The following is a 22,366-nucleotide window of genomic DNA, read 5'->3' as shown; positions in this document are numbered from 1 at the left end:
TCTGTCAACAAAAGAAGTCCTGCAGAGCTGATGTGCCAAATGATAACTGATATGTGGTGTCAGATGCAGCTTGGGTTTAACAATGAAAAACTCTTGGGCCTACAAGGCACTTAGTGTGTGGGCAGTAATTTTTTCTGTGTAGAGCCTTCCACACAGAGTTGTTTCTTATTTATGTTTTATTTTCTGTAAGATTTGTCTTACAAAGGCTATAACTGCCCTCTTGACTCTCCTGTAGTTATTGTTTAGGCAATATATTAAGTCAGCTGTATAAAGGCCAAAATGCAAGTCTAACATTTTAGACAATGAAATGTAAAAAATCCTAGAATAAAATTTTAGTTTGCTGTAAATTGTTTCAAAGAGATTTGCTTTATTGATTTGAACTAAAAAAGAAATTAAGTATAGTATTAAAGGGAAGGAGTTTTCCTTCACTGATGCAATAAATCTGCAAAATGGGAAGATCACAAACTCTGGTTTTCTGCAAACAGGTGAGGGAGAATGGCTTACAGTCAAAGTGCCCACAAATAACTCTAGGAATAATTAATGGAAAAATTCAAAAACATGGAAAATTTTATTATTTTCTTCAAGATGCAAACCCAGAGAGAAAAAGGCATTTTCATCTGCATGGTGCACGAGTTCATAAAAGACATATTTTAAAAACTGTAACACCACTGTTTATCTGTAAAACATTTAGATAATGAAAGAGGGAAAATAATTTTCCATGTAAAAGTGGAATGAATTTGTTGGCTTCTCCTTTACCCTCTAGACCAGAGAAACATGATTAGGAGTTTCGATTCGTTGGTTTAAAAGAGTAATTTGCCATCGATCAATTTTCTTTATTAAAATAAAATATGTTGGTTTTTTCCACCAGATTTTTAAACACATGCACTAGAAGTTGTATGACTACATATGAGAAAGCAAATGGAAAAAAACATTAAAGTGTGTGTTGTTTACATTTCATTGGTTAGGCAGTTTTAGCAGAAGAACAATAAAGGTTTGAAGATCACATTTGTGCTAAATTAGGCAGTGAAATTTTCCTTCATCACCTACATAATTTGTTTAAAAGAGGAAAAGATGAGTGTTTCCTTTGCAGGGATGATACAGGTATTGCTTTAGACCTTTTTGGTGATGTTGTTACAGAGTGGCCAGGAAAGAGACCCAGAAGGGATCCAAATCTGGAAGGTTTATGCAGATGCCTTCTACTTGTGAGATATTCATGCCTGACAAAATTTTGTCTTAAAAAAAATATTTGTCCTCAATCAAATTGTTGCCAAGTCTGCAGATAAGGAAATACTACTTGCATTTAAAATTTATTATACTAATTTAACATTGCCAGAGAAAAATTGGGAGACTTAGAGACAGTTTAATAAATAAATCATATTTAATATCAAATATTTAATTACCAAATATGAAACAGCCAAGTAAAGATAAACTTACAGTGAAAGTAGGAACTAAAACATACTGAGTTAATATTTTAACTTGATGGAGCAACTTTGACATACCACCTTCTTTGCTTTTTCTTTAAGAAATTAAAGGATTACAGTAACATGAATGTTGTTTTGGGATTTTTTTAATGAAAGCTTTTCATGAAAGCTTTGACTGTTCCAGTGACTTGGGGACTTGACTTAGAGACATGGTATTTGTACTTAAAATAAAGGTATTATTTTTGAAGCCTTATAACTCTAAAGGGACAAATGAGATAATTTACATCACCAGGGAAATAGAAAAATGTTTTTTGGTTCATGCTCTCGAGGTTATGAAGTAGTAAAAGTCCAGATGACTTCCATTTTGATTGAGACTGGCAGCATCTTCAGATTTTATAATTGTGTTTTTCAGGTGCTTCATGCTTTTATAAGAAGTTTTTTGTGGCTTTTTGGTTGCTTGTTATTTTTTTAATTTAGAAGAGCATTCTCAGTCTGGGGGAAGAGCAAGCTTGCATTTTAAATCAGGAAGAACAAGGTCTCCTTGAAAAGAACTAGTAGTCTTTTGATTAAAGATAATGTTCATTTGCACAGGAACCTCGTGATCCTCTTACAACACATTGAAAAGTCATCATAGATTAGGAACTCATCCATTTAACAGACTAGATGTAGCTTGGCATGTCTCCAGTGCTTTCTTTTCTATTTTTTCTGGTGTTTTTTACAGTGGCATCTTCCCTGCAAGGAGAGTTTAATGTCTGGTAGTTGTCAGTGTTGAGAGTGGTGAAATTCCTCCACTAGATTTTTTTTTTTTTCTAGAACACCTATTTAAATAAAAAGTGGGTATCCTCTAAGGATATCTCTAAGGAGAAAGTATAAGAGGTAGTGTGGCTGAGGCAGAAGCTTTTTACCCCAGAATCCAAAATTGCAATGAAGCTCCTGGGGTACAACTCTAAACTGAAAAAACAATGGACAATTCTCTCTATCCTTCTTTACATTTATTTTTACTCATTGAAAAAACTGAAGTACAAAAATTCTTTGGGGATATGGGATGATGGTATTCATACAATTCTGAATAAAGGCTGCTGTATGAAATTAATAATTAGTGGGGAATGAAGAGTAGCTCCCATAGCTATAATGCACAGAGCTCTCTGCGTGGCAGTTGTTATCATTTTACAGAGCCAAATACTCAACTACACAAAGGTGGTGAAATCCATGGTGATGTGGAAGAGAATTAGCAAAAGAAACTGAAGAGAATTTATGTACCACTATTTTTGTTTTAAAATAAATTCATTAAAAGTAAAAGGAAAGCTGGCAGCTGCAGGGTGAGCCTTGGAAATTTAAGTCCATCTCATAGCTTGAAATAAATAATTCTGCTAAGGCATTTGAAGCAAAGAATCACCTTTGTCATTTCCTGAAGGCTTAAATTTAAAATACTGTATATAATCCAGTGTAGTTTACCTTAATTCTCCAAGGAAAAAGAGCTTGAGTTCATCTCTGCCATAATCCACACAGCAGATTCATTAGAGACTCAAGTGCTCAAGTGTTCTGAAGGCTGCAAATGTTTAGGAAAGAAAAGAAAAAAAAAAAAAAAAACCTTTAATTTATTAAAAGTACTAACATAAACTCTGCTTCCTCTTGGACATGAGGAAAAGCAGTAAGGCAAAATTATCTTACCAATGGGAAAGTATTTCAGGAAAACTGAGGCTGTGGTATCTCATTCAGCCAAGCCACAACTGAGATATACTGAGATATACAAAGAAAAAATATTTTTGCAGGAGACCCTAACTAAAACACTTATTGAAAAAAAAAAAAAAAAAAGGTAAAAAAATGAACTTTTCAGTGGTCTTTGCTGAGTAAATCTTTAAGATTTTAAGACAATTGAGTATGTTCTCATTTCTGAAGGTTCATGTTGTGGTGTTCTTTGCAGAGCAATAAATTTGTAATCTATGGTCTTAGGAAGCATTAATACAATTTTACTGGCAAACATCTAGAGAGTTGAAAAAGAATTTATTATTTAAATGGTGTTTAATAAATTTCCATGGATTTATAAATATCAGCATTTGCCTTTGCATAGACGGTATAATAAAAATTTACAGAAAACCTAAATCCTAAAATAAAAATGTATAAATCACCTAAATCCTAAAGATTGAGTGGCTCCTTACCTGCTACATTGGCATAACTTTCTTGGTTCTCATCTACTTGAGAGAGTGCTTTTGCTGGTAGTTTGGCAAGCCTGAAGGAATTTGGTATTGAAATTCTCAAGGATTTCCATACGCAGTCATGTGTAAGGGAGTAAAAGATATGTAAATAAAAACATGAAGCTGTTGCCTTTATTCTAAGGCAAACAGCCTTAGAAGGGTTTGGATCTGGCTTTTGTTTCTTTTCTACAAGTGCTAAAATTAGCTTTTAAATTCTTGTTGAAAATTACTATTTGTCTAAATATTTTTCCCCACTGCCCTGCATTTGAGAAGGTTGTAAGGACTAAGAAGGAAAAAAAGGTTTTCTAAAAAATTATTTCCCACTCTAGCTTTCAGTCAGATTTATTAGCTATTAAATGGCCCTTTCTTAGCCCTGTAATCTGTAAAAAACCAATTCACTTTTTCTCATGCATCAAACGAGTAGGTATTGAAGGAATTTTTTCGTGGACAGTATAAGGGGAAAAGAGGAAATATATGGGGATTATATATCTGTCTCGTCTTTTCATTGTCCAATAAATTTGTTCTGTGCAAGATTGCCTCTTGGTTCATATCAAATTTGGAAGCCTAACTCACTTTTTCCTCCATGGCCCCTTTGAGCTATTTCTGTATACAATGAAAACCCTGATAAATCTCTGTAATATCTCTTTATAAATGCACCACTATCACTCAAAGGTTTCTTAGTCTTTCTTTTTTCCTTTCCCACTTCCCAAATACTTTTTGCACCCTCAAGACCAACCCTGTTGCTTGTTGCTCTGAACTGTATCATGGTTTTGTTTTAGATCTAATTGTAAATATAATTTTTTTGTTTACAGCATGCATTTGGCATCATATCTCTAGGAGATAAAATATCATATCTAAAAAGAAAGGTACAATCTTCAAACAAAGTTCAATCTTCAAAGCTCACACTTTTCCTTTATTTTTATTAATGCATTTTTATTCTCTCCTTTGTAAATGCTGCTATAATTACTGTTGCAACTTTCCAGCCCTTTACTCCATCACTCTTTCTATGTTAAATAGGCTATAAACTGCTTTTTGCCTCTGTTTCAGGGTTTGTTGTTGTCTCTTTTCCTCATTAATAACTCTGTTTATAGTATTTGTTACCAGAAGATCAACTTTTACCTATACTGGCATTGCTTGCCTTTCTTCTATGATTTTTTTTTTTTTTTACTAGGGAGGATTTTAACATCATTCAATAATAATTTAACTTCCTTGAAATTTAATTTCTTTATCCTCAAATCTCTTTGTGTTTGTGATATACAGAGCTTTGAGGGCATTGTCAGTTAAGGGAATACAAACTATTATGTTTATCAGTCTCTCTTTGTCCACTTGTTATTTTTTTCATCTTTTACAAGGATTGCAGAGGCCTGTGGAGGAGTCACAATTTGAAATATTCCCTTTATTCTGTTTCTGAAATACTTAGCAAAGTAGCATATTTTTAAAATGTAATTTCAGAAATAACTTTTTACGACCCCATAGGATTTTGATTGGGTGGGTCAGTGCTAATCTTTGGAAGACAAAATGGTTTTTCAGTATCAGGCTTGGACTGTTGTAGCATTGCTCTTTATTTTCAGTATTTTGTGAACTCATACAAGAAGTTGTTGGGGTTTTCTTCCTTTATATCCCAATTCCTAACTAAATAGTCTATTGATAAATGGTATCACACAATGTGCTGGAGAAGAACTTGCTCTTCAAAGGACCTCTTGCCTTTATTGTTTAGCTATCAGTGGGAGTGTGTGCTTACATTTCTCTCAAGAAGGTAGCAAACCATTCTTTTCAGTTGTACTTTCTTCTTGGTTTTCCACCATCTTGCAGAAACATTAGTGTGGCCAGTGTTTGTAGAGACACTTTAAAAGAAAATTCTGTGTAATCTTGAATGTGTGAGGAAGGACACAGCTCAGTAGTGCCGAGTGGAAAGAGATCCCTGCCATTAGATGAGTTTATTTTTAATATGCTTGCAAAGTCTGGAAAAGGAATAGTTCACAGCATACAGACCTTAACCATGTCTGAGTTCAGACGTAGATTGTAGTAGTTTGTAACCACAGACATTATAATTTGATGGTTACTATTTTCTGAAAAACCACTAAGATTGCAGTCTGTGGTTGAATTTCATAGATAAAGTTTAGTGCTGCCACCTGATCCTTGTGTGGAAACAAAAGAATTTTCCTATAAAATTGCAAAGCAACATATGGCTTGTTTTATTTTTTAAATACTGTCTGAAGTTCTCTGGTATTTCGAGTACACTGCTTTTTCCTTCTGTCTTCGCACAGATTTATATGTTGTGATTGCGTGGTTGTCTTTTCTAATACATGGTTGACTGTGATTTGTCAACTGAGTATGTGAATATCTGTATTTTATTTTTGATTAGGTATTCTTAATCTTCTAACTGGCGTTATGTCAAGCACATGTATAGAGAGTCATGTAACAAAGCTAACTTTGTGACTATAATTTGGTACTCCAGCCACTGATCAAATATGTAAAAAAATAAAGGGGGAAAAGAGTGGAAGTGCACCTCAAGTGCCATTTTGTGGAGTGTTCTTCCTTACCTTCTTACAGGAAATGTTTGTTTTTTTTTCATTTTCCTGAGTCTATTAAAATAGCACTAAGAGGCTCAAATAACGCTCTACCCTTTCTAGTTAAAGATGAAATAAGGGCCAATCTTTACCTTTGCAAACAAAATCTAAGTTAGTAGAGAATCTAAAGGTAGATTTAGCATTAGAGGAAAGAGCAAAGAGATGAAGGAAAAGTAGACACATGCTGAGAGAATGTACCTGCAGCTAAGGCTTTGTTCAACAGTAATAGGTAATATTTAAATACCTTTATATTAGTTGATCATTTACTCTAGTGACAGAAATAGAGCAAAGACAGACAGTGACTGAGTACCAAGAGGAGAGCACTTAGTGGAAGGTCATATAGAAGAAGTGAAGATTCTTGTCACAGAAGGAAAAACTAATATCAATAATTAAGATCAAAAGTATATGACTGAGTTGACTAGCGAACCATTGTGCAGTGATTGCTCTTTGAAGACTTCTGAACTGAGTGAAAGGGATAAAAGAGTTTTCTTTCCATTTCTTGATAGCACAGCAAAGCTGTCTTTTGATAGTCTCGGGTGTCATTGTTGCACAGGACTCTGCCCATTTTGAACTGTAGGTATGGGACAGTGCAAACCATGTCAGCCAGTTCAAGAGCATTGTCAGAGCTTGTAGGGCCTGTTTTTTAAGACATAACCTGTGAAGAAAGCTGTGTGTTTTATGGAACTGTTTAATTTCTCCTGAATCCAGTCAGCAGAGTAACATTTCAGCTCAGATGAGAAACAGATATTCGGATCTCAGAGAAACGGATCCATATGATTCATCCTGTGAATAATCACAGAAAAACCCCAACAAATCAAAAATGTTGTGGACAGCTGCCAGCAGTCTGGTAAATCCAAATGTTGGGATGAAGCCCACTAAAGCAGGAGTCTTTTTGTGCAGTCACATGAGATTGTCCTATTTAGTGGCTACAGGATCTGTCTGGTGACAGTAAGTGTTGAGATGATTTTCGGGTGGTAACAGGAGGTGATCAGTGTCTGAAACAGAGAATTGTTTATAAACTGGGAAGATACAGCAGCACTTAATTTGGTTAACTAAAATGTGGTAGATGAATCATAGAATCACCTAGGTTGGAAAAGACCCTTAAGGTCATAGAGTCCCTTTGTTAACCTCACACTGCCAAGGCCACTAACTCATGTCCCCAAGTGCCACACCTACACATTTCTTAAATACTTCCAGGGATGGTGATTTAACCACAGCCCTGGGGACGTGTGCCAACACCAACGGAAATGAAAAAGAATTCTTTCCAATTTTACTTTTTCTGTTTTAATGTCAGTACCCAATTCCATAAGGGTATTGCTAGTGGTTTTTGTTTTCTTGCATTTTATTCATAGACTTGTAGAATTAAATGGTGTTTTTACTTGGACTTTATAGTCCAAATACTTATTTAGACTTATTAAGTAGAGTTTCAAGTATTGTATCAAGAATACGTAACATTCTTCAATTGATTTTAAGTATTTTATGGGTGTAAAATTTTCTAGATATTTAGATATAGCAGTTTATCAGTACTGAAATTTGCTTTGAAGAGTTTAATGGGATAGATTATGGGATTTTTTTCCATTCTAACACAAGATAGTATTTTGGGTCCTTTTGACAAATTAAATTGGCATGGGAATATAGCATATTTCTGTAATACATAATTTTCTACTACTTTTTCTGTTAATCTTGCCAGAGTTCTGTAGTGAAAGAAACCTTTTTCTGGGGATTTTTCTTCGGTAAACTGAATTAAAATAGAAAAAAATCATAATCACTTTTCAGAACTATGATTTTCATGTGTACTGCATTCCAGAACAGTGGGGACTACATAGTTACACATTTTAAATTTGGGGTTTTTGACTTTTTCTGCTATAAAAATAGCAAAAGCGTAGTTTTGCAGAAACTATTCTGTTTTGGAAATAGAGCAAATAACTAAAGGTAAGAAATAGAGCTTTCTTTTTCAGTTGAATAACTTCCACTGAAGGAACTTTAAAAAAAAAATTAATTTGATCCAATTCGGTGGATTATTCATTTTGTACACTAATAGCATATTTTAAAATGCCACACTTAAATATACAGATGAATTATGCAACTTCATAAATATCTTCTATTAGAACTCCACCTGTCCTCCAGCCAACCTTCCCCACTCCCCCAAATCCAAGTTGTAAATACATATCATATTGCTCTGCAGTCAAGTAAACCTGTAAACAAATCTGTGGGTAATGCAGTGTTATGTCTAACCAGTGAAGAGTAATAAGGAATCCATTTATATTTACCTTTGATTTTCTAAGAGTTTTGATTTAAAAATAAAAAAAAAATAATCATAAATCATGTATGTGAATAAATACACTAGAAGTCATGTTGTGTTCCTGTTTGAACCACTGAGGTTTTTTTCCATTTCCTGCTTAATTCTTCAGGGGCACCACTAGTGTTTCTGTTTCTGTTTCTTCCAGCTTGGAATGTCTAGAACAAAGGCATAGGAATTGCCAATTTCTCCCTGATTTCTGAGGCACTCTGCATCTTCCTCTTGATCTCCCTGAAAAATCATTTAAGATCATGTGATTACTTTTACTGGGTGCTTTTTTTGCTTTCGGAAAATGTTACATTTTCAGGATTTATAGGAATCTGAGTCTTGTCATTTTGTTCTCCTGAATCTTGGAAACAGAACACTTGGATTAATAATGTCATTACTTATTCCATGAGTGGCTTAGGGAAGCTGGGACTTCAGTTTTGGGACAGTGACTTTAGCCCAGCAATTTGTCTCCTTAACTAAATACTGATAGGGATGTTTTAAGAAGTGGTTCCTGGCTTTCTCTACTGTAATGAATTTGATGTATGGTAATACTAATTTAGGGGGGTGTCTTTTGCTGCTTTTTACTGCTGTGTACAGAATGTCCCTGGCAATTTCCAAAGTTTGGAAGCAAATTAACGATTTTGACAAGTTTTTGTATAAGTTTACACAAAGCTTTGATAATTTGTATCACATGTTAGAAACCGACTTTGGTGTTGTGGAAATGGCTCAAAACTGCATCAGGGGAGGTTCAGACTGGACAAAGCTCTTCTTTAGAAGAGGGTGGTCAGACACTGGGAGAGGCTTCCAGAAAGCTGATCATGCCCTAAGGCTGTCGATGTTTCAGAGGCTTTTGGAGAATCCCTTAATAATGTAATTCTTGGGCAGCCCTGAAGGGCTCAGGCAGCTGGAGCAGATGATCTTGTAGGTCTCTTCCAGCTGAAGTGGTCTGGCCTGATAACAGCAACTGGTAAATCCCTGCCATCTCTGCTCCTGATGGAAGGTAAAAGCTGAATTGCTTTATTCTTTTCTGCTCTCAGGGAACATTGTATTTCTATTAACATAGCTTTAAAGTGATTATTTATCTCTTTTTTTTCTCTCTCTTATTTACCCTTTAATACTGAATTTATCAATTTTTATAAAGATACTGCATACATTTAGGATAACTATAACTGGGACAAGAGCGTAGAGGCAATAAAAATTCAACAGGAGGAAAAGGAATGACCTTTTATCACATTTGTGATATTTTTTTTCATATACACTTATATGCTTTTCTTTTGGAAAGGAAATTGTCAAGGAAGCATTAATGGAGGAGCAGAAACAAAGTGAAAAGGCAATCGAAGAAGCAGTAAAAAGGACAACAGAGGAACTGATGGAATATTTTAAAGAGCAGAAGAGGGTGAGTTACCAGTGGATAATGGGTTTCATAATGAACTGAGAAACTGATGAAGTTTGCTAAACCTCAAACCTCTCCTAAAATTCACAGGAAAACAGAAGTAGGAGTTAGGTCTTAGATCTTTCACTATTTTTTTCAAACAATTTGTTATTATGATACCTTTCTTCATATATATTTGTAGACTTTCAAGTCCATCACAAGCTGAAAAGCACACGTTAATCATTCAGTTAAAATTTATAGCATTTCTTATTATATAAAGTAACATAAAGATGGGGCATAAATGCTGTCTATCAGATTTAAATTGTGATCTGAGCTCAGATCATAGAAAACATTTCAGTACAAATAACAGGTGCTGTTTTATGTTCACAGATGAACTTCATTGTGCAGTTTTTATGCACACAAAGGCCATTAATTTTTTCCTCTCAACCCATATTATCTGAGAACCTGAGAAAATGTACTGGTATTCTATTAAGTGTGATTTATAGTCAGTGCATTGGTCTTGTTATGAAATGTTGCAATGTTCTGAAAGTTGTTTTCAGATGTTCTATTCATGCTATATCCTGGCAATTTAATGCTTGTGTATAAACAGTAAAATGTAGCTCAAGGGACTTTGATTTGCTTTCAGTAGGAGGAGAAAAAAGTAAAACATTTCTCCCCTTTGAAGCTCTTTATAAAAACATAAGCAAAAAATAATTTTTAGAAACCTCTTTCATATGGCAGTAGCAGCCTGAGCTCAAATTTCAGTATTCTCAATAAACAAAATCACTCAGCTTGAATCTAATGGGGAATGTTGTCCTGAGAAGGAAGTAGAAATAATGAGTTTGGCCTCTGCTTCTATATTCCCTGCTTTTATAGGTTAAACAATACTATGGTAAATAGGATTTAACTTCAGAAGTTTCACTCTGCTACTAGTTAAGATTGCAGTTGGGTGAGTTCCTTCCATTTTGCTGTGTATGGAGACATTTCCTTTTAGCAGGATTTGTTTGATTTGGAAAGACAATTTAAACAGAATCCAGTGCAAAACATGATCCATAAGGATGTTGGAGCATATCTGAAGTCAGTTGTTCATGAAGGATAAGCTGTGGGGAAGGTGAAAGTAGGTCTACTATTAAAATAACTTAACTTACCATAACTTATCATAAGTGTCATAAATCAATGGGTCAATAAGGCGTCCAGTGCAGATATATATGAAAATATCACCTTCAAAGAAACAAAATCTTTGGTTTATCTGGTAGGAGCATAAATTCCTTTCATTCCATAGAACATATTCAATTATTTCAGCCAACCTTTTTCTCTTTTTGATCAGTTGACACATATCCATTAATTTTTTAAAAAATCATACATAAGGAGAACTAGATTTTTCTGGTATAAGACTTATAAAGACTGCCTGTATTCAGGTTGGAAGTGAAAGACTTGTTTAACTCCAAATCATGTAGCATAATAGCTTTTATATGGTTACATAAGAGGCACAGGAAATGGTCAAAACTCATACACCTGTAAGAGTATAAATATACTTTATGGACTGTGCTAAGAAGTAGCAGCTTATGTAAGGAACTCCTAGAAAGAACTCAGGGAAAATGCCTTGTCTAGGATTTGGAGAGTTTTTTGGGGTTTTTTTGATTGACAGGGGCATCCCAGGTACAAATTTGCAAAAGTAGTGTGGGCACTCTGTGTCATGATTGTTTTGAAAATCTGTTTGTGGAACCCTTCAAACCATGGGCACAGCAGTTGTTCAGGTTGCAAGTTGTTTATAAATGTCATAGTTCAGTAGTTTACTGCCTATTCACTCCAATTGAATGCTTAAAAATATTAATTCAATGTGTTTTATTTATTATGTATTTATAGCAGCCAAAAAAAAGTGATCTAGTATTATTATTGTGCCTAATTTATTTTTGTGACCATTAGCTGTATAGAGATAAAAAATACTTATTGAAGTTGGTATACAAAGGAGAGAGTAAGTTACAAGAGGAAAAGTTTTCTACCAAATAAATCTTGTGCTGAATAGGTTATTTAAAGAACTTCTCTAAATCACAAAGATTCACTTCATGAGGTGAGTAGCTAGCCAACAAGCAAATTTTAATTTTTCCTATTTACATTGACATTCATCTCCCCTCAGGAAAATCTACTGCTTGTTTCCTGACAGCAAAGCTGAGGATATTAATCAGTCACCTTTTGTCTGCTAATTGTACACAGTTTTTGTTGGCTTTAGAGGACATATTTTGGCCTGTCAGGAAAAAACTATGTGTTAGGGCTTGAGTAATCACTGGAATGACAGATTTGTTTTTAATGCAGCCCCTGTTTCCCTGGCTGTCAGACACTTGCCATAAATGCACTCCCATCCTGATTTAAGGGTCAGAGTCTGAGAGCAGGGATGTCACCATTATAACAAAACTCTCTGTACTACTGTGTGTTCCCATATGATTTGTGCAGCTGTGCCTCATAACCTTTAGAAAAGAACAGAACTAAACATTTTTCTCACTAATGTTTACCAAAACACTGCAGAACTGAGAAGAGCCCAAGAGATACTTTTCAGGGTTTTGTATTTAATAGATAATTTTTTTCTGAAAATAAGGGCCTATTTCAACCACAGTATTTATATTTAAGAATAACTGGCAAGCTGATATAAGCCGTGTCTGTCTCACAGGAAAGCAAAAGAAAAAGCCAACAAGTTTCTCTTCTGATTTTGCATAGAGGAATTACCCCTTTAGTTTGGTAATAATACAGGTGCTTTTGGAAAACAGAATTCCAGGCTCATCCCAGGGATGTGTGGGATGTGCCAGGACAGGCAGCTTGGCTCTTTGCCACATAACCAGAAGAACTGGAATTATTTTTGCTCTTTTCTGAAAAAGACTTGGAATATTTGGAAAATACTATTTTACCCTAATAAAACACCTTTATAGAAGGTCAGCTTATTCCAGGCAAATGCAGGTCATACATTTTCCCACTTTCAGTGGGATTATTCTGCAGTGCAACAAGTATTTACCACTTGAAAGGGGAATTGTGCATTTCATTCTGTGCACAGATGCAGTGTAGTCACAATGCTTTTGAAGGGAACAAAAATAGTGATCAAGTTATATCCAAGACAGCAGGACATATCTGACATAATCTGACAGTAAATCAGATTAAAACTGCTAATTTCCTCCATGGTTATCCTTGTTTTTCAGGGTTATTTCTAATAGCATACTGTATTTATGGAGTGTATTTTGTATGCTTATTTTGTCTGAAGGAAACAAGTAGACCTTTGTTTCCACCTTTTGAATAGGTTTCTAACAGATACACTGACTTTTGGGGCTGGTTATGGTACAAAATCCCATTTCAGGGATTTTTAAGTGGCATGTGCTATGTTTCATAATTAAATATATTCATGCAGATCTGATTTATCATGAATGCACTTTTAGAACTTCTTGGGGGTTTTATGTTTGATTTTGTAGTTTAGCAGCAAAGCCTATTGAAATCTATTGTGAAAGCACCTTTACCAATACAGATTGTGGAAGGTGATCTATTTTACAATTGCTATAACCCCTGTTATCTATGTAGATTTTTTTCCTTAAAATGAGAAGTATTTTCCATGCAATTTCCTCATTCTTTGATATTTTAAGAGAAGATTTTGTGATGAAAACTAATGTCTTACATCTAGTTATTTAAGGTAAAGACAAAAAGAATGTGTGAAGCTCAAGTTTAATTAGATTTATCCACCTTGTTGAGAAGAGGCTGCTGCAAATTCATTTGAGTTTTCAAATTGTCTGAGGAATTGTCTCTAATTCACTCATGAAATCTGACCTTATGAAAAGATATGTGCACCTCTACATAGTTACTCTGTTATTAATCCATTGGAATTGTCACAGAAAATGGTGAATTTTCTTAAGGTTTTCTCAAACAAACCTGACTAAAAGTTCTCCCTTTACATTTCAAGTGCTGCGGTTGAAATAACATTTTAGTTCTTTACAATATTGGCATAAATGCCTTAGTTATCAAATAGGTAATATAATCATTATAAAAGCCTTGTAATTAATAACCCTTTTTGTAGTAAGAATTAGATCAAACTAACGAGGAAGATCAGTACATTGGAAGAGAAATAAGATGTCTGTCTGATGGCTGAAACTGGCTGTGATTGTAAAAAAGGATTTGAAAATAATATTACTACCAGAAAACACCTTCAAACATCATTTTAATTGGAAATAACAGTGGCTTATTGGCCCCTCTTATCAGACAGAAAAAAAAAAACCTTTTTTTTCTTGCTATTGATTTTTAATTTCCTACTTTCAAAGGTGACTTTATCCTTGTAGAAGAATCTCTATACATAATTGGTGTTTCTGCCACTGAGGAAGTGTCAGGAGGCTGGACCCATTTTCATCTTATCCATACACCAATCTTCATGTTTATTGTCCTAATTACAATCAAAGCAAATTTTTAAAATTAAAAAGAGATTTCAAAAGCAGTTTGGCTTTCTGTCCAACTAAGAATTGACATAGAGTTCAACTACTGGTTACCTATATTTTGTCTTTCCTTAAGTTATTGAATTGCATGCTTTCTAGACTTTCATTATATGGGTAACATCTCTATTTGGATGAGAAGTCCTTGACCTTCTATTGTTGACTGCACCTTTGCTTTCTTCTCTGTGCTTCCATGTATGATGGTACCTCCTTTTATGATACATCTACTGGCAGTAACCATTGCAACTCCACAAAATCTCCTCTTGAAACGTGAATCCTAATGTAGCTTTAAACCCAAGAGCTCAGATTCTTTGGGTGCTAATCTCATTTGGATTAGAAATTACTGATTTTGCTTTACTTATATTGCCTAAATTTTTTCAACTGTGCACATCTAATATTTATTTTAAGTAAATTTGCTCAATTATTTTATTTCTAATAAAGTAGATAGTTACACAACTGACATCATGATGAATGGAAATAAAATAAGAAACCCCTATACCTGCCTTTCAGAAAAGTACTCCATATGAATGTGAAACTATTGCTTTGAAAGGCTTCTAAATTACCTACAAATGTCTTGAACAGAAAAGAACTGTTCCCATGTAGTACTACATTAACTTCAGTAACTAGACTGGTATTGTAGTTACTGCAGGTTATTACATCTAATACTCAGGGTTTTTTTTAATTTATGCTTGACTTTATGGTTCCAGCAGGAGTGCTGATGTGATTCTGTTGAGGACTGATATGCTTACATGGTTAAAAAGTGTCTGCTGCAACCATTTTTGGCTCTAGCTTAGAACAATAATAAGGATCCAGCACTCTGCCCTCTTTCTAATTCCTTACTCCAGGGGAGGTACGACAAACACAGAAATCTGCTGCTTTCAGACCTGAATCATAGACTCACAATGGTTTGGTTTGGAAGGGATCTGGAAGGTCATGTTGGGTTCCAACCCCCCCACCATGGGCAGGGACACCTCCCACTAGATGACCCAGGGCACCATCCAACCCTGCCTTGAACACTTCCAGTCATGGAGCATCCACAGATTCTCTGGACAACCTGCTCTGGTGTCTCACCTCCCTCTGATTAAAGAAATCCATGCAGTCTGCAAATAACAGTGCAGGGTTTCTACACAGTGCTGTTGATTAGGCCATGAATTGACACCTGCTTGGTCTCACTTTGTTATTCACATTGAGGGGCTGATTTTAAAGATAAAGCTTGGAATTCACTCCATTTATTGGGTAGCAGTCTAGAGTATGTTGTATCTTATATTATGCAAGTTAACATTGTGTGTTAGTGGTGGAACAAGTCCCTGTACCAATTCCTCATGCACCATTTCCTCTGTCTCCTTGGTAAATTGGCAGCTTCTTCAAATTCCCTACCCATGGCAGGTAAGTTATTGTTAATCCCTGGTTTGAGTCATGGGTACAGTCTGCTCCCCGAGTCAGATCAATTTTCAACCCAGATTCACATCAGGGATTGATATCTTAGCAGTGTTTATGTTAGAAACTCCATACATCCCATGTAGATCCAGACTGCAATATTTCCCATATAGGGGGTAGTTCCTATGCATCATGAGACATCACAGAAGCTGGGATTAGGATAGGCTGGGCTGACTATTCCCCTCTCAGGCAAGAGATCTCAATCCCTTACCTGGAACAGGGGCTGTATCTTTCATTGCATCCCTTACTCTAGATCCATCTACATGGAGAGATTACAGAAGGCTGGAGATTTGGGAGAGAGAGAGAGAGAGAGAGAGAGAGAGAGAGAGAGGGAAAAACTAATAGCTGGAGCAACACACTCTCACCTTGAACACAGTGTTTAGGAAAAGAATGTGGGAATACAAGAGATAACTTAGAGTTGCTGGTAGGTGTTCCAGTAACAGAGTTCTGATATTAGTATGTCATATCCCTGTGAATAAGAAGGATCCCTCCTGAGAAACTTCTATTACAAATTAGTGACTTCAATTTATTGATCCATTCGTGTTAAGCCACTTGCAAAATCGTGTATCAAAACCAGGGAATTTAGTTTTGAACTCTTGTAGGTAAAGCTTATGCCCTTAGGCAGTTATTATCAGAACTTTGATATGTGTTACTGTTTTGCAAGTCTGCTTGATTTCAAGAGTCAGGCACAGCTTTCTTCTGAAGGTTTATTATTTGAAGACAAGTGCAAGTGAGAGAGGTTACGAAAATCACTTTCTTTTATGTTATTAATCTCAAATGAGTGATTTTTTGCCTTTTTTTTTTTAATAATACCCGCTATATTTTAATGTGCCTTAGAACAAAATAGGGTGTCATTACCATTCTTGTTGCTGAATGTTTGGCTTGGCATTTGATGCAAGGCCTCAATTGCAGGCTGACGTGCCAGCAGATGAAGCTGAAAACAAGACTGCGGTGGGCAAACTCAAAGATTTAATTTCAGAAAGAGTGTTTATATTTTCCCTGGGGCCCCATTAATGGGAGTCCAAACCCTAAATGTTACCACCAACACATTTTAACAGACCAGTTTCCCAGTTTTTAAAGTGTGGCGTCACCTTGAGTATTTTTCTTTCAACTTTTCCCCCTTCTTCTGACTTTTAAAGAAAAGCAATGAAGCTGTATCATTTTTGGCTGAATTCAGTGTCATGTTTGGGGAACATAAAGTTCTGTGTAATGCAACAAAGTGGCATTGAAAAATATTTAGTCCTATCTTCTGTTTCTGCATCAGCTATTTTAATAACTCAGCTGCTGCAGGTTACCAGTGCAAAACTTCGTGTTACTGCAGAGCACACCACCATCCAGTGTGTCCTAGGGGACCCCATGGTGATGTCCTCAATCCACCTGATGTCAGGACATCTGTGCCATGCCCAGGGTGAACTTGGTGATGGTGTCACTGAGAGTTCCTTAGCTCAGTTTCCTGCTCCTTCAGCTGGGCCTGTTTTGTGGATTTAATAGGACTAAAGAAACATTTACATTGACGCTTTAGGAGCATTTTCACACTGCTCCTTTACCCAACTCAAAGAGCAGTATAAATCCAAAGGATTAAGCCAGGGACTTATGGGAAGTTGTAGTGTAAGATGAGTTTGGTGCACCTGGCTCTCCTTTTCTCCTCTGTGGATAAGGATCCTGAAACAGTGTGATGTATCTGCAGGGGATACAGAAGTGAGCCTGACATTTCTTCCTGAACTTTTAGGTCTCTATAAGCTTTGAAATTATTGTTTCCAAATATTAAAAGGAAATTATAGTCTCCTGTGGAGGAATGTAGTATTTCTATCGATTGATCCTGTAAGCATTTTTCTTCAGAGGACATTTTGGCATTTTTCTGCCACTTTGCAATAGCAAAACATAATGCATTCAAGAAAAAATTTTATTTTCCTAGAAATTATAATGTTCTGTCTTTAACAAATGGAAAGGAGGGAAAATACAATTCTCTGCCACTTAGTTTCATTGAAATACAAAGAAAATTGTTAAATAACCAAAATTATAATTTCCAAACTCTTTGAGTGATCATTTATGCTGATGAAAGCCATTTAGTTGAAACTACATACATAGCCTATTGTAGGGCTTTCTGCAATTACTTCAGCGTAAAATTGCCAGAGTTTGAAATTCTTTACTTAAGTTAAAACTGTTTCATATATCCTTGTGTGCCACAGTGTATAAATCTACAAAGACTGAGATTATGCCTGTACTCTTTAGTCAGGCGAGATTCCAGCTGAAACTGAAATCAAGTGGTATTATTACTGAGAAAATATTGTGCTATCAAAGCCAAAAAGGGAAAAAAATAACAGGATGAATTATAATGTTCAGCAATGAGATGACTGGATACTCCACTATTTCAAAGCTACTCTTCTGATTGAGATGTATTGTGTTTTTGATCCAATGTATATCATCTTAATTACTGTAAGAGTAACTTTGGATTTCCTCTGCAAACACATAATTATTCAGCTGGCTCTGTGGATATACAGTATTCACAGGAATAAAGACTTGCAGTGTGCACTGTACTAGTGTTACCCAGATCTAGATAGATCTATCTGTCAGTGGAGAGCGGCGTGGTTTTCTCATCATCAGGTGATTAGGCAACACCTGAGGTCCAGGGAAAGGCAAGATCTGTCATCCAGGGTCCCTCTATTCTGCAAGTATTTGATAAGAAGGCAGAGGAGGCTCCCAAATGTCTCTGTTGTCCATTAGGAAGGCTGCCTGTGACAGCAGGAAACGAGGCATCCTTACACACCTCTGGCCCCCTGCAAGTGAGGCTCTCCTGTGTTACTTCTGATTCATCCCTCAGTATTAGAATTTCATGGTGTAGTTCTGGAAATGTGAGAATTGTAACCAGATCATCTGTTTGAAGATTGGTTGTTTTGTGTTCTGTATGACTTTCTCAAAATATGTTTTGCTATTGAGTAGAGAAAAAAATTCAAAGTTCTTGATTAGGTGTGTGGGATTAACTATTTTTAGTGCAACTTGTGACTCTTGTCCATGGACATTTTCAAGAGACCTTTTGATTAACCAAGAGTAGGTAACTTAAGGAGAAAAAAAGAACAGGAACAACAAACCCCAGAAAAATCTATGCATCCATGTGTGAAAAATCTATGCATCCAAATCAACATGAATACTCTTATCTTGCCATCCTAGTGAGAAAGCTAGATCAGCTGAATTGTGAAGCTTAAACATTTAATACTCTATTAAGCTGAGTAAGTGAGTGTTTTGAGGAGGAGGACTTTGGGGATTTTTTTGTCATTCCTATTAAGATAAAACCTTAATTATTTACTGTCTTTGTCTTTCAAATTAATCTATATGCTTGTAACTGTATTTGTATTTCACTGTCATTTCTTGATTCAGAATTTATGAGAATGTACAACTAGGTATTTTTGTAACATAACAGCAGTTATAAATTTAATCTTTAACTTGGTGTAATCCACATTGCTTTGTACTAGAGGGAAAGTTTAATCAGTTCAATATGATCACTTGGATTAATTAAAGCTAAGAATATCATCTGCAGTTTTATTTTCTTAGTCATAGGTCAACTTCTTGGCTTTTTCCAAGTCCCTGCTGTACCATTCTTTTAGCACCAAGGGGATCCTAAAGAGTCTTAGAAATTTAATGATGGCCATGCTCAGCAAAGGCATTTTGGCATGCACCTGCAAGGCTGTCACACTGCAAAAGAGAAGAGGCAATTGTTCCACTCTGATTGATTTTATTATGAGTTCCCAGTGCAGAGATCAGAAGTTGGGTCACTGTCTCTTGAATCCCTAGATTTTTGTGATACCATTTTAATTACACTGGAATTGAGGCCCAAAGAGACAAAGACAGAACACAGAAGCCCCTTTTCTCCATTGTTTCCATGACATTCAGGGGCAGTTTTGTGGTCTCTGTGTTTGTGTTGCAAAGATCCAGAAATCGCAGTTATTTTAACGAGGTGCTCTGTAGAATTTCTCTGTCCATGTACCAGGATAAAATAAGCCTAGAGTCCTTGCAGAACCACCACAAAGTGACATTACTTGGTAGATTGTCTTGGCTGTAGAATTTTGAGGGCATATTATTTTTTTCTCTTGTTCACTGCACAAATAAAATGAGTAGATAACATTGTGTATAAGGATGGTTTATTCTGCTCTGAGACGTTTTCCTACAGCTGAGGAATATTCGTAGTTCAGGGTTTGTTTGGGGTTTTTGTGCTGCTTCTCATTTACACCCAAGTCCTTTTATGTGTAGATACTTGAACCTCAATAGTTTTATCTGCTTACTCTTTTAGCTGGGGAATTATTTGAGACTTAGTTGGTTATATGCAGGAAAGTTCAGAGTATTTTTACCCCAAATCTGCAGCTTCTTTGCTCTTTTTTTCCAGGTATGTCTTTCACTGTTTTATCCTTCTACTGTACTCTGATTTTTAAAAAGTAAATGGGAAAGTTGGCTTACCATATGTGTTTTGATTAATCTTGCCTAAAATTATTTCCTGCAATTGGATTCCTGCAGCAAAGCCAGTGGGATCAAAATTTGAGACTTTATCGAGTTGTCTATGAAGCTAGAGAAACATGTAAAGAAATAAATTTTCTTACCTACAGCAATAGCAAGATTAGATAGATGAAGCAAAGGGATGTGGTTTCCTGTTTACTTTTTGCATTCAAATATTTACCCGTGTGTTAGAAATTCAGCAAGATGCTTCAATGACTTATAGTTAATAAGTATTTATGTTATTTTTCTGCTTTGGCTGCAGGCTACTGACTCATACAATTTGGTCAAGTATATTTCTCTCTCCCTTGCCCTTTCCCCCCACTCCACCCTGCTAAGCAACAGTTTCTTCTGGTTTGTTTTTTTTTTTTTACTAATGTGAGACAAAGTATTGCCAATTTGAGAAACTGCTGTTTACTTTGTGGTTGTATGTGGAAGAGGTTTTACAGCAACTTCTGGGAGCCAGAGAGAAGTTTGATAAGAGGATCCATGTTTCCCCCTGAAAGTATTTTCTACCAAGGTCGTTGACACAGAAACCAAGAAAGAAAGAAGGATAAATAAGAGAAATCTGCAACTGTCTTTTCCAATAAGCATTTTGTTTGTCTTTCCTGACCAACAAGTAAACTGTAAACTTAGGAGTTTTGTAGGAATGTATAAAAAGCATGCATGCTATAATAAAATGGGGTTTGAAGCCTTCTGAAAATGGAGTGTTTCTGTGTATTGTGACCATCTCAACTACAACAATTGTATGTTCTGGGTGTAATTTTTCAGCAAAGCCTTGACACAAATTTGCATCTGAAAAAGCAGCAGAATAGCCAGGCAGGTACCCAAAGGAAACTGCTTTGGGGAATACACTGCTGTTGAGGAATCTCCACTGGCTGGCAGTTGCAGGAAGGATTTGGAGTAGTCTGGAGCAGAAAACCTGCAGATTATTGTGTCCTGCTGGTTATTTCTCCCTCCTCCTTTAGAATCTTCCTGCCTGTGGTGTTGTAGGTGATGACATGCTGAGAGCCGTGGGTACTCAATCTGTGTGTGTTTTGAAACAAAGAGGTCTTGCCTTTGATGATATTGTTGCAGCTGCAGCTTTATGAACTATTTTGCCAGCAGCTGCCCTGAATTTTGCTGCAGTAGCTTGGCTTCAAACTCCAAACTGAGTTTTCCAGTAAAATGTTACTGTCAGTAAAAAACATTGTGTTCAATCTTTTCAGTACTGAAGAAGTCCAGTAGTAAATGTGGGCTCAAAAATTTCTATCTGAATAGTAGGATATTAATTTTGAATTCCCTGAACCTTGATGTATAATTACTTATCCTAATGCATGTATATTGCCACAGATTTAATGCTAAATTTATCACAGATTTGCTGCAGGCTGTTTTTCATCATTTAATTTCTTCATGTGAATCCATCAGCTGTAACCTACAATGGTAATTTTAGAAAGATACCTGTATTTCATGTGATACCACCTTTGTCCATGACTTCTAGAATGTCCTGTTTCATCCTGTCACATCTTAAACTTTCATTAAAATGAAATCCTAGCTGCTAAATCACGTGTTCCTCAAAAGCAAGAGGTGGGATTTTTCTCCTGCTGCTTCTATTTACCAAACTCCAGTGTGTTGTCAGGGGACACTTTGCTTTAGAGGCTGTGGCAGATAGTGTCAAAGTTTCACAGGAGCCTTCAGATAATCATGATGCAACTGCAGTCTCCTTGATACCTACGTAGATTAATTACAGTCTGACTCATTATGTTATTTGTAGCTTCAGCTTTCCATATAAGACAGTTTTTTTCACCTCCCAGCCTAAAGCAGTAATTCTCTGTCATGTGTGTTATCAACTACCTGTTACCCTTCTTAGAGGCAATGAAATTGTGCTCATTGTGCTGAGCCTTCTGTTCATGAAGGATCACATTAGATATAGATGTTTAGGAAGCACCCATGGCAATGGAGTAGCAGTTATACAGCTGTGGTTTCACAGTCATGCACATTATTAGGGTTTTTTTTTTTTCCAATTTGTATACACTGCAAACACATATGATGCAATGATTATTTCTATTTTACATACTTATTCACAGATAATGCAAAATACATATTCACAGTAACAAAAAATATTGTTCTGATTAATGCCTCTATTTGCTGTTTGCTTTTAAGTTAAGC

General features: G+C 35.8%; 1 protein-coding gene across 7 annotated transcripts in view; it reads left to right on the top strand.

The window, feature by feature from the left end:
* Positions 1-22,366, top strand: part of CCDC91 (coiled-coil domain containing 91) — a 114,447-nt gene that overhangs the window by 80,596 nt on the left and 11,485 nt on the right. For 5 of the 7 annotated variants that reach the window (XM_053978664.1, XM_053978658.1, XM_053978662.1 and 2 more), the window contains one exon: positions 9,756-9,869. The exons of 1 other annotated variant lie outside the window; for it this stretch is intronic. In XM_053978664.1, the coding sequence (XP_053834639.1) occupies positions 9,756-9,869 (114 nt within the window). Of the gene's footprint in view, positions 1-9,755; positions 9,870-20,656; positions 20,898-22,366 lie in introns of those variants that run through there. One more of the 7 variants, XM_053978663.1, reaches the window with a different exon arrangement.

The sequence above is a fragment of the Vidua macroura genome, chromosome 5 (genome assembly GCF_024509145.1).
Source record: "Vidua macroura isolate BioBank_ID:100142 chromosome 5, ASM2450914v1, whole genome shotgun sequence".
In the NCBI taxonomy this organism is placed as follows: domain Eukaryota; kingdom Metazoa; phylum Chordata; class Aves; order Passeriformes; family Viduidae; genus Vidua; species Vidua macroura.
This window is presented reverse-complemented; position numbering and strand designations above follow the sequence as displayed.